The 13,397-nt window shown below is 33.1% G+C and overlaps 1 protein-coding gene and 1 non-coding gene across 2 annotated transcripts; one reads left to right on the top strand and one right to left on the bottom strand.

The window, feature by feature from the left end:
• The first annotated feature begins 2,652 nt into the window (after positions 1–2,652).
• On the top strand, positions 2,653–8,627 carry LOC130728157 (uncharacterized). The gene is made up of 13 exons (XM_057579523.1): positions 2,653–3,060; positions 3,784–3,875; positions 3,993–4,012; positions 4,132–4,348; positions 4,426–4,521; positions 4,627–4,742; positions 4,860–4,940; positions 5,618–5,741; positions 6,500–6,549; positions 7,216–7,306; positions 7,719–7,754; positions 8,057–8,154; positions 8,259–8,627. The coding sequence occupies exons 1-13, from the start codon at positions 2,735–2,737 to the stop codon at positions 8,373–8,375; spliced, it is 1,464 nt and encodes a 487-aa protein (XP_057435506.1). The 5' UTR covers positions 2,653–2,734; the 3' UTR covers positions 8,376–8,627.
• A 4,686-nt stretch (positions 8,628–13,313) lies between these two features.
• TRNAL-CAA (transfer RNA leucine (anticodon CAA)) lies at positions 13,314–13,397 on the bottom strand. Its single transcript has one exon. It is a non-coding gene; the product is annotated as a tRNA-Leu (tRNA).

Genomic DNA, 13,397 nt, shown 5'->3' with positions numbered 1-13,397 from the left:
TAAAACCGAGTTACCCTTACCTTCGTGAGTAGAAGTTGGGCATGGAAATTGCGAACCTAGAACAAAGAAAACACAATCATCAACACAAGCTTCACTAGGAGCAACACGATCTACTAATACTAATCGAAATCGTAAAGAAAGCCTCTAAAGCTTCAGAGTTCCTATTTAGGCACAAATTGACAACGGAGACTTCGTTCGCTAAAACGAGCATAACTCGAGCTACAGAACTCAGAATGACACGAAACCGGCGCCAAAATTTCGACAATTGAAAGAGTTACGCAATGGCTCAGGTCATAGAGACCCAAAAATTATTTTTGGACACGGTACCCAAGCAATTAGGTTTCGGCCACTATGGAAAATAGGGTTTTCGAACTTTTTCTTCGATCTAAATCAATTCACAAGGTAGTTTTAGGGTAAAACTAAGGCAAAGAAATTGTCGGAACAATTTTCGGACAATCGGGTCGAAATACGACTATCCAGGGGCATTTTGGTCCAAAATAAAGGCTCAAAACTTCAAAGTTATCAGTTCGGAAAACAAATTTGACAGCATTGATCCTCATGACATCCGTGACAACAAATCCTAAAGGCACGAAGTCAGATTACAGCTTTTCGACAATAAAGTTTCGAAATGTGCGACTAATGGGGTTTTGAATCAATTTTTCAGATCTTGGACAACTGAATCGCAATCGGCGATTACTGACAGAGGTTTTAGACTCATGGGAACATAAGGAACATAACCCAACCAAGAAATCAAGGAAATCGGACAATTTTAGAAAAAGCTCAAAACTGTGAGCACAGAAACGACTTCAGAAACGCAACAGAAACAGTAAACAGAGGTAGGATTCATGCTAGTTACCTCAATACCTAGAAGTAGGGACGAACTACACGAAGATTGGTCAAGTTTTCGCGAAAATTTCTCCTCTCCTCCTCTCTCCTTGCTCGCGGCCTTGAATGGGTGAGAATGAAGAGATTTTGCTTTTTCGAGCTATTTATAGGCAGGTGAAATCGCGGGAAAATGAAAATTTCGCGATTCCGATTTTTGCAGCACGTCCACCGAGGAATTCTAAGAGAGATTCTGGCGTCAGAATTCCAGAACTCAAAACAATTATCTATGATTTGGGAAAAACGATATCTAAAATCCCAAAGGCGGTGTAAGTTAATCTGTCCCGTTAAACTACTTTTTGCTATGATGCTCAGACGACAAAACTTCCTTCTGAAGAAAGATTGGAAATGTCGAAAAAAATCTGGCAACGCGGACGGAAACTTCGTTAGAAGTCCCGAATAGAAAAAGTCTTCATCCATCGCTCGAATCTAGGGTTTCGAAGCAAGGAAATTAGCGTCGTCGGACTTCCGAAAAGTGAATACTATCGTGCGTACAGTCTAGAGTTCCGAAATGAAACGCTGGTCGAAGGAAAAATAAAGAAAATCTTTAAATTTTCCAAGGATTCGAAATCTCACTTAAAACGTTGCTCTAAAGCGAAATTAGCCTATTCTGGACACGCTTGCCATAAGGCGGGTGTGCAGACGACTCGCTCTAATTCCTAAAATGACTACGCAACATTCCTCAAGCAATTCCTGAACTTTCTTCTTCATTAATCTTTCTCAAATATCAAACTCCTGTCACGCTTACACTGATTCTACGCGTGAGTCGGAAATTAGCTTGTTCTGAAAATCCAGGTCTTACAGTTACTAACTTACTTTTTTTTTTTTTATTCTTTGGCCACCAATCTCTACGGGAAAAAAGGACTCTACGTGACTAATATGGCTCGGGATACAGTAGTGATGTCCCTTGCCACAAATGTATTATTTTTTACCTCAGAGGAGATCGAACCCGGGCCAGGAGCCTAGGCGAAATCCCTTAAGGAAATGCACATTTACTACTTGTGCTTAGGTGAGAATAAATAGCAATAATATATATAATATTAAGACTTCATTTACTTATTTTTTGAAACAAGTTAAAACGTTAAAATTTTAATTTATTTATATATTACCAATTATGTGTGTGTTTGAGCATAATATGTGTGTGTGTGGGTATGAGGCTAGCCCAACCCGCCCCATACCTGCACTCATACTCACTATTATTTTTGCGGGTATTTACTCATACCCAACCCCGTACTCATTTAGTGAGTTTTTACCATTTTCATTATGGGTATTTTTTACAGGTACCCAATGGGTCTTGTACCCGTTGCCATCCCTAGTTCTTATTTCTAGGTTAAGAACTAATAAATGAGTTTTTAACCATTGGAGAAGGCTGACATGCACTTGAACTAGTTTTTATATAAGAAATTTTATTTTTTGAGTTTTTAGCATAAAATATTAATTTTCTCTCTCATGCATAAACTAATTTAATTGAAGTATTGAATTATCATTCAAATTTAAATAAAAAATATTAATATAATAATGTTGTGATATCATATGAATAGTGCTAAGAACCTAACAACTAAGAACTCATAGCTAGAGTAAAATCTGCAAAGAGTTACTTAAGCACATGTGACAGTACGAGCTCACATAAATAATTCTAAGGAGTAAGAACCTAGGATGGTCTGTATGCACTAAGCCAATTTTAATTGAAGTGCCCCGTGACTTAATTGGTCTGTTTGAGAAACGCAAAGGTTACATAAATGGGGAAAATCAAATACGTATTATTTTTATTTACTAAAACCAAAACCAAATCAATTAAGCTTCGAAATCAATTAATTCCAAATTATGAAAATCGCGTTTTGTTTTGAGAGGGATGAGTTTCTTCCAGGGAATCATTGATTCTTTCAATTCCATCTTCACTCCTGAACCTGATCACAATCACAATCTCAACCCTTCTTCTTCTTCTTCTTCTTCACCAATGGAAGCTTCTCCTTCTCCTTCTCCTTCTTCTTCGGTTTCCAACGAACGCGTCGCTTACAAGCTCAAAGGCTACTTCGATTTGGCCACGCAAGAGATCGACAAGGCCGTTCGAGCCGAAGAGTGGGGCTTGGTCGACGATGCTCTTCTTCACTACAGGAACGCACAGAAGATCCTCGTTGAAGCTAATTCTACTCCTGTTCCTTCTTTCATCACTTCCAGGTTTGCATAATTGAAAAAAAAAAGTTCCTTTATTTACTTGTTTTGTGTGATTTTTTGTGATGGGTTTTTGTCAAAAATGTTGGGTTTTTTATTGGGTTGATGAAGGATAATGAAAAATATGAACTTTCAAGGAAATGGTAATGTGGGGGTTTTTGCTTATTTGTTTCTTCAGAGTGATTTTATGTATTGAAGGTGACAAAAGAGGTTAATGTGGTTTTCAAGTTTGCATTAAAATTTTGATACTTTTGTTATGGGCAAAAAATTGAATTTTATCAATTGATTTTTCAGTAAGAATAAGGGGAGTTGAGATTTTGGAATTGCACCAAAATTTAGTGATTAGTCTCAAAGAGTTGTCATTAGCTTGGTACCAGCTTGGATGTAGTTAATGTACACTATGTTCTTAATCTTAATAGTTAAATCATAATGGAGGGTCTTCATAAATTTACATCTTATTAATTGAATGTGTAGTGACTAGTGAGAGGAGGGGATTTTCGGATTTTTGGACACATTTTTATTTGCAGCATTTTTTTTAGATTCCAAATTGCATCAGAATTCAATGATTTAACCATAATGCGGGGTCTTTAGCTCTGTGGCAGCTCAAATGTAGTTGCCTAGTTGATCACTTCATTTACACCTTTATCTTAATATTTTGATTACAAAGGAGGGTTCTTATAATCTGATGTTTTTGTTGTTTGCTTACTGAAAGTTATGATTCTGTGACAGTGAAAAGCAGAAGGTGCAATCGTATCGTCAAAAGATATCAAAATGGCAGGGCCAAGTTTCTGAGAGATTACAGACTCTCAGTAGACGAGCAGGTTTGTATTTCTTGAAGCAGCTACATCTTTTTCTCTCCTAATTATGATTTTTCCAAGAGTGCTTATTGTTTTTTTCCTTATCTTCTACTTCTTCATGTTCCCTTTTTACCATTGCAGGTAGCTCATCTGCCAATCAGGTACGGTATGATCTCTCTAAACTTTAAATATGATACTTAATATAGTCAATCTTAAAGCAAAAGGCTGTGATTATTATGAACCTTCAAAATTTCTTTCACTCTCCCAACAATATTTGCAGAGCACCTCAAACATTGCACCAACTGCTGCAGCTCCGGTGAAACGACCAAATACTACAAAAAATGTAGCACCAAAGTATCCCCAAAGAATAGGTCAAGTGAAAGTTGGAAGCCCCAATTCTAGTCAGGCACCTGGTGTAAATAGTGACACAAAACTCGTTGAAATGATTAACACTGCCATAGTAGATAGAAGTCCTTCTGTTAGATGGGAAGACGTTGGTAAGAATCCATGCATATTTGCTTTTTTCTCTTTTTTATGTGTTATCAAATGTTTGATTCTTAGTATGAAAATGCAGCTGGACTTGAAAAGGCGAAGCAAGCTTTAATGGAGATGGTTATTTTGCCAACTAAGAGAAGAGACTTGTTCACTGGTCTTAGAAGGCCAGCTAGGGGTATATCCATGGAACCTTATTACATTTTTGTTATAAAATAGATAATGGTCAAAATTGTAAAGTAAAAATGCCAAAAATTACGACTGCTGAACCTTTTTATTCTAGGTTTGCTTCTCTTTGGTCCGCCTGGTAATGGAAAGACAATGCTTGCCAAAGCGGTGGCTTCAGAATCAGAAGCAACATTTTTTAATGTCTCAGCAGCTTCCTTGACATCAAAATGGGTATGTCTCTATCCATGTATCTTGTTTGTGTTGAGTCTCGTTCCATATCTTATGTGAACGTGTTTATGTATTTGATAAGACTTTCAAGTTTCACCATGGTTGACTTATGCTCAACAGGTGGGTGAAGGTGAAAAGCTTGTCCGGACACTATTCATGGTAGCTATATCCAGACAGCCATCTGTAATTTTCATTGATGAGGTATCCCCCTCATGTACTGAGTAGAGAAATTGTTGCTCCACTAATAAATATGACTAGAGAGACTACCATAAAAGAAAATGTGTATGGAGAGTACAACTACCGTACCTTTGCTCTAGCAGCAATAGACCACTTAAGAATCTGTTCTTTGAGAACATTGTTCAGTAATTCTTTGGACGGCACTCTTGCATTTCACTGACTTTGTTTTATGCTTCATTCAGAGCGCAACTCCTAATTGATTTTCATTGGACTATATTTCTTAAGAGTGCAAATTTTGAAATGGTGTGACTAATGATCCCCTTTGACAATAGTTGTCTAGGGTGTTTTTATCTTCTAATAAAAGTAGGTAAATGACATCAAATATTTAGGAAGATTGATGAATGATGCTGCATGTAAGCTAGTCTGGTGTCATTTAAGTGTCAGAAAGATTATTTATTTTTCAAATGAGTCTATCTGAATTTGTAACACTTTCTGCATGACAAGCATCATTTGACAAGCACTATCAATGATTGTCCAAAGTTCTAGTCCCTTGTGATGGCTGTGTAAAGTTATGCTATCTTGTGTGTAACATTTGAATTTTCTCTTTGTTGAAGCATAAGCAGAAAGAAAGGGTTCTGTGCTTCGTGTCTAAATTTTTGTCAACTTCAAATGATTTTAATTTCCTTTTTGACTGATAACAGATTGATAGTATAATGTCAACAAGGGTGGCAAATGAAAATGAGGCCAGCAGACGCTTAAAATCTGAATTCCTTATCCAGTTTGATGGGGTGACATCCAATCCTGATGATATTGTGATTGTAATTGGTAAGCGTTATATCTTTAAATAATCATTCTCTTTCTATAAATGAGCATGATTTTGACTTAGATGAAGATCCAATGTGCTGGTTATTGTCTTATTGGCTGAATAGAATGTAGGACTCCAGATTAGCTTATTTGTTATAGTTGCAGTTGCTGGTCTTGGTTTCCGTTTGGCAGATGAGTGAGATGACATTTAATGATTGAAGTTCAGTTCTATGGAATGTTCAATGTTGAATTTTCTGAAAACTGCTTTATGAATGTAATCTCATTTTGTTTTCAAGCATGTGTAGTTCACAAGTGCAATCATAATTGGTAGATAGGCTTTGGAATTTGTCAAAAAAGATTTGACTCCTTTAAAGTAAAGGGTGTGGTTTAGATTTAGAGGAGAAAGTGTGGAATTGTCGCCTTTGATTGAAAAATGAGTAAATTTTGACTACTTCATAGTTAGTTATACATGTGGATGTATTCCATCACAATCTCAACCATCATTTTCCAATAACGATTCTGATTCCATATTTTGACCTCTAAACTACACTCTTAACTTTAAAGGAGACAAATTCATTTCAGAAATACAGTTTATTTTCATCTTTTGGAATATCAAAGAACCATTGCGCATCGATTCTATTTTCCTCTCCCTGGTTGCCGTTGTGAACTGGCCTCCTAAGAATTATCTGGCTGTATATTTGATGGATGTAACATTGAATTTTGGCTTTCGTAGATTTGGAATTGCTTATTTAATTTTCTTTTACCTTCTCGGAATACAGGTGCGACCAATAAGCCACAAGAAATTGATGATGCAGTTCTTAGGAGACTGGTAAGAATTTCTTCATTGTCCTATCCTGGATGTGTAGAAAATATATTATAATTCCAGAATTTCATGTAGCCGCCAAGTGGAGAATGTTTTTGTTAGAACTTAGAATTAAGGGACCATTTGTTTATTTAACAAAAAAACTAATTATAAGGTTGTGATACAATTTTGTTTTTAAGAATGACCTCATTATCAATAATATCCCTTCTAATCTGGTTTTTATCAAGCTCAATGGTAGTGTGATCCATGTAGCCGACCTCACTTAGTGGAATAAGGCTTTTGTTGTTGTTGTTGAAAAAAATTGTTTTTAAGAGATTTTATGAAGCTATCAATGAAAAGTTCAACCGTCCACTTTCTTAATTTATTAATGTGAATTTTTTCCTTTTTCTTAACCCATGTGTCATGTTTTGATTGTACAACAGTAAAACAGTATAAATGAAACCGCATCTAAGTTTTGTCCTTTTTTGAAATGTTGCATAAGAGAGACATGTAAGGCTGTGACACTTAACATGAACAAGCAAGACACTTTAAGTATGTTTTGTATAGTTGTCATTTGTTTCCCATTGAAATCTATGCATAATTATATATCATAGATAACAGTTATATGAGCTTGAACGCAGCTCTGCTACTTTACTAATTCTGTTCTTGGGTTCACTGTGAAATGTTTACTAGGTAAAGAGAATATACATACCTTTACCAGATGAAAATGTTCGGAGACGTATGCTAAAACACAAACTCAAGGGTCAAGCATACTCATTACCTAGTAAGCAATGCTCTCTCTTCTTTTTTTCATCCTGATACTTCTTCTTTTGATTTGTGTCTTTTATGGTGCTACCTGGAGTTTTCTGGTTAAGTGGTTATATATTATTTTGGGTATTCTGTTTCTATGGTGGCTGGCTGGTACCTTCTCTGTTTATTCTGGATTCTGTTGGAAACTTTCTGCCACATTTGTGCAAGTTAGTTTAATTTGTTATTGATAGGCAAACAAAATACTTGAAATCGTATGCACCAAAGATGCAAAACTAAATATCAAGAGTTTGTGTTCTCTTTTGCATGCTTTTAACTTTGTTCTTTGACATCCTTCATAAAATAAAGCTCAAGAATTTATTATTGTATTATTACATTACTCACAGTGCTCTGTTTTTAACTAAAAGATTTTAATTTTTATGTTACAGGTAGAGATCTAGAGATGCTTGTAAAAGAGACAGAAGGTAACTATTTGACGCCAAATTACAGCTCGCTGCTAATTTTTGAGTCATGATAAGAACAAATTAAAATGTTAAGATTTTCTTTAATTGTTAAAAATATAATATAAAATCATTCATGTGTTTTATTCAGCGCATGGTATTTGGGTCGGTGCATCGAGACCAATAGGCTCTTACATGAGAGGCGTGTTAGAAATATAATATTAAAATATTATGTCTTCACCTAGCAGCTTAAGTTTTTGGAGTTGTCAGTTAATGATATTTTTAAATAAAAAAATATGATTATTACTATTTTTCTTTGTTTGCAGGATATTCAGGAAGTGATCTACAAGCCTTGTGTGAAGAAGCTGCAATGATGCCAATTAGAGAGCTAGGTGCTGACATTCTTAATGTGAAGGCAAATCAGGCATGCTAGTTTGAAATTGCTATGATTTTAGATATGGATTATTATTAATCTTGTGAATGAAAATTTTCCTTTTTTGTGAAAGTTAACCATTTCAGTTTTACCAGGTAAGAGGACTGAGGTATGAGGATTTCAAGAAAGCAATGTCTGTCATCAGACCAAGCTTAAACAAGAGTAAATGGGAAGAGCTTGAGCGTTGGAATGAGGAGTTTGGTTCCAATTGAAGTCTTATTCAAAACATGCTTTCATGCATCATGCATATACTTAAATTCAAAGAAAGTGTACATTAAGATACTGAAGACAGATAAATTATACTAGAAATGACAAAAAAAATTGCAGAGGAATTTTTTTTACCTGTCAGTACATGTATTTTAGATTCTGAGACTGAAGTTAAACCTGTGTAATTGATTAATGGTTATAAACTTTTGTAGCTTCTCTTCAGAAATGAGTATATTGCGCATAATTTATTATGACAAGTCTATCTTGTACCTCGTAACCATAAGCACTCATCCATTTTGTATTATATTTGTATATTTAGTTTTTTCTGATAATTGCTTTTTTACAAATAAAAAATGTTTTTTTTTAATTTCTCACGAAGAAATTTACTAAAAAATTATTTTAACAAAAAATAGGGGAAGCAAAATATGTTAAGCTGAAGTTAAATTCCAAATGTTGTATGCACAAAGTGAAATTATTTTACATGGATAAGTATACATTCTAATTTATTATCTTTACATGTTTTTTTTCTTCTCGTGATGTTGTTTTCATAAATGCAAAATGTTATTATTGCTGACGAAGAAATTTACTAGTTCAACAATAGGATCAAAGGATTGTAAGAAGCTGAACTTGTACTCTAATGGCTGTTTGCACGAGTATTGAAGATTTTGCCATGGATATTGAACTGGTTTACCTGAAGAAAATCATGGAATGAGATACGTATTACGTTCCCCATTATCATGGTTTTATCTAGGTTAGGAGAATAAATCAAGTTTAAAATAATGAATTTATGTTTAGGAATGATGTGTAAAATTAAGGTTAAAGCATGAATGTATTTTGGATTGAATAAAATGATAGAAATAATATAAAAGAAGTCTCTAGGCGAGTAATATTGTAAAAGAACACTCAACACACATTTACTTAATGGAAAAACATTTATAACCATATTTGTTCAGGTTGAAATTGACTCTTTCTATCTAGTGCATCTAGTGTTTGGTTCAAGGGATCGAGAAAATTAAAATTGTGGGACATATACATAAACATATAATATAAAAATATAAAAGTCTAGTTGGGGCAATGAGTACATCTTATATATAATACTAGTGTTTTTTTTCCCGTGCGTTGCACGGGGAATATGTCTATTGTATTTGATACATCAATTAATCATGAATGTGATTATGCGTGTTCGTTTGAATTTATTATGTTGCGGGACGAAGAGGTTGATGGTGGGGAGAAGGATTCTGAAACAAAACATACCATTGGGATACCTTAAAGGTGCTCACCATGTCTCTGAAACCAAAAGTAACTCAAACAATCAAAACATGAATCTTCCACTTCAATCCACAACACCAATTTTGTTTTAAAAAAAGATGGACCTTGTCAAGGGGAAAAGTATAATAAAAACATTTCAAACAGTTCTACTTATTCTTAAATAATCTGACTTGATTAATTAACATAGTAAAAGAAGCTTAATATAGAGATTAATCCACATGAAGCAGAAAAAGACATAAGAATGAGATAGAAGAGGAAATGCACCAAAATCACCGTAATATAGTAGTGTTACATCCAAAATCTTTGGTTGTAACACTACTATATATCGTCAAGGGGTTTGTTAGAAGGACACAAAATTTATTTATAACAAATGAAATAATATGGTGATTATATGTATATTTACATAGAATTTTATGAATTGATTACCTGAAGCATTCTTCCAACGTTACTGCCACCATAGATTCTGGGAATTGTCAAATATCTTTGAGGATCATTGGGAGTGAAGTAAGGAGAGAAATGCAATCTGAAAGGCACTTCCTTCCCTGGTTCTTGCAAGCTGCACAACGACCTAATATCATGGTCCAAATAAATAATCCTCAAAAAATTGAAAACAGATCCAATAAGTGAATATTCTGCACCCCAGAAGATTTTCTTTTCCTCAATCCTTTTGCTTTTGATTAAGAAGAGAAAAGCAGGAATCCTTGAAGCATATGACGTCTTATAATTAGTTGAAGAACAAAATCAATTCATGAAGAAGATTGAAACAAAAACCCAAAATGAAGTCTTGAGGAACAAAAAACCCTCCTTCACCAATTTGAAAGGACTGTGGTGAAAGAATTGTATCTAGTGTATTTGTGAATCTTGGGGTGGAACTCTTGTGAAACAAAAAATCAAAGGCACATTTCAGTCAAGAGAAACAAAAAATTGTGCAATGCCTCACATGTGCACACCCCAACAAATTATCTATATATGTGAGAAAAAAACAAAATAATTCTCCCACCCAAAATAATTGTGGTTACTTCACCAATGAACTTATACTAACAATCAATTTAAATTGAACTTAAGGAAATATATAGAGCAAAGTAAGATAAGTCACCCAATTAGCATACTAAAACATGATTATATGCAAAACTGATGAGTTTGAGGAAAACATGAACCAACCTTAAGAATGAGCTAAACATACTCATGAAGATTAAATATGAGCTCTGCATATGCTTTCATCAATTTGACTGACTTGTGCATCATAGAAAAAAAAATTAGTAAGTTGTGCATCATTCACATACAGTGCAAATAGTATGCTTATACACACAACTCAAACATGATGAATAAAAAGGAGCAAAATTTGAGAAATGAATATAAATTCAGGCTATCCTAAGTTTCGTGAATTTCTACAAATTATACCAAAATCTGGTTTAGAATGGCTTCACACGCATGAATTTCTACAAACTATACCAAAATCTGGTTTAAAAAAATACGAAAGCGAAAAGGAGAACAATAGAAAAAACATTACATCAGAATCAAAACATTACGTCTTCAATAATAATTCGTTAAAGGGTCCCTTGCATATGCAAAAATTTGTAAACTTTTGGATTGAAACACACAAAATATGTGAAATTTAAGAATCCAGGATTAAATTACGAACAAAGGATAAACTGAAATGACACAAACCATCAATCACAACATGATAAACTTTACTTCACGTAACATCATCTTATGGCATACCTCTGTCCTGATCGCGACATGTGGCAGAGGTAGAAATAGCAGCTATCAAATCTCTACGTGTTCATGGTAGCTTTGTGGACCCTCCGCACCAAATCAACTCCATAAAATTCTTCATTAATTAAAAATCTGAAAATTCAATAAAAATTAATTATTATACTCTATAAATAAATGTAAAATATTTCTCGGAAGTAAAATTAAATAAATAATAAGAAAAAATTAAGAAATAAACAACCTAAATCCTAATCAAATCTAAAATTTAAAAAGGTACTAAATAAAGATAGATAAAAACTACCAAATCTAGCAAATCACAATAAAAACTCATAAAATCCTGAATTAATTAAAAAACCGAAAATTCAAGAAAAATTAATTAATATAACTAAAAATAAATCTAAAATAAAATATTTTCTGGAATTAAAATTAAATAAATAATAAGATAAATTAAGATAAAATTAAGAAATAAACAACCTAAATCCCAATCAAATCTAATATTAAAAAATGTACTAAATAAAGATAGATAAAAACTAACAAAATCTAGCAAATCACAATAAAAACTCATAAAATCTCAAATTAATAAAAATTTCGAAAATTCAATAAAAATTAATTAATATATTCTAAAAATAAATTTAAAATAAATTAAAAGACCAAATCTTATCTTTTAAAATAAAATCAATCAATTATTTTAGAATATATAAAATTAAAAGATATATCAATTGAAAATTATATCTTCTAAAATAATATCAATCAATTAGTTTAGAATATATAAATTAAAACATATATCAATTGAAAATTCTACCCTCTAACAAATTGACACGTGGAATAATTTTTATGAGAATTAATCTGGTGCTGACACGTCACTAAGAATTAATCTGGTGCTGACACGTCACTATGGAAGTTCTTCTTTTCTAATATATATTTATTGATATTGATATTGATATTAATATTGATATTGATATTGATATTGATTCATTTATGTATGACATTTGAAAGTCTGAGAGTTAGCTTAAATAGTAAGATTTAGATGATATAAGGGTTGGGGGAATTGAAATGTGAAGGATCATAGTTCGACACTGATGAACGACTAATTTACTAACATTACTAACAACTAACATTTAAATATAAAAAAAAGAATAAGACACTTGAAAGAGATTAGTTCATTCTATATATGTAGTGTTCAATAAGTATAAAAGTATGTGGGGGGCTTGGGGCAATTGCCCCATTACTCTGGTAATAGATCCGTCCCTGGTTAGAATATCGAAATTGGCTCTTTCCGTCTCGGTTAGTTTCAATTTCTTAATGAAAAATGGGCCTTGTTCTCGTTTCTTAATGGATAAGATTATAAATTTAAAAATGTTAATTATAAACAAAACATGATTAAAAGTATTGAATGAACCACTTCACTTTTAGAGGGGTATCAAAGAAATTGCTTAAAAAAACCATATTTTCTTAACAATTTAAAGTTTGAAAATACGCTTTGACTACGTAAAAATACAAAAGCAAAATACAAATGCTATGATACATGTTCTTTTTTTGTCAATAAAGTTATGACTTATGATACATGTTAACACATTTTTTAAAGGAAATGAGGAAAATAGGGAAAGCTTGATATCTTCCTTGATTGGAATGTGACACGAGGGAACAAAATGCTTAGGGTGAATTTCTTGTGTGCCTTAGAACTAAAATTGTAATAAAACTGTATAAAAGATATCACCAGGAATTTTCTCTTCAGTTTTTAGGAGATATCAAACTGAGTTTAAGGGGGAAATATCAAATTACTTCTGAAGAATATAATGTAAGCTCCCAAATTCCTAATAATTGGGCCAGTTCCCTCTCACTTTTCATATTCTTGTTTTTAAGTTCTCCATTTTGGTATATCGACTCAGATTAATGACCATAAATAAATTAAAGGAACTTAACACAAACAAAACAAAAAAAACATGAAAGAAAACAAAAAATGTCAGAAGTGGGATTTGAACCCACGCCCTCTCACGAGGACCAGAACTTGAGTCTGGCGCCTTAGACCACTCGGCCATCCTGAC

This window comes from Lotus japonicus, chromosome 1, assembly GCF_012489685.1.
Source record: "Lotus japonicus ecotype B-129 chromosome 1, LjGifu_v1.2".
In the NCBI taxonomy this organism is placed as follows: domain Eukaryota; kingdom Viridiplantae; phylum Streptophyta; class Magnoliopsida; order Fabales; family Fabaceae; genus Lotus; species Lotus japonicus.
Note: the sequence above shows the minus strand (reverse complement) of the source record. Positions and strands in the feature narration are given on the sequence as shown.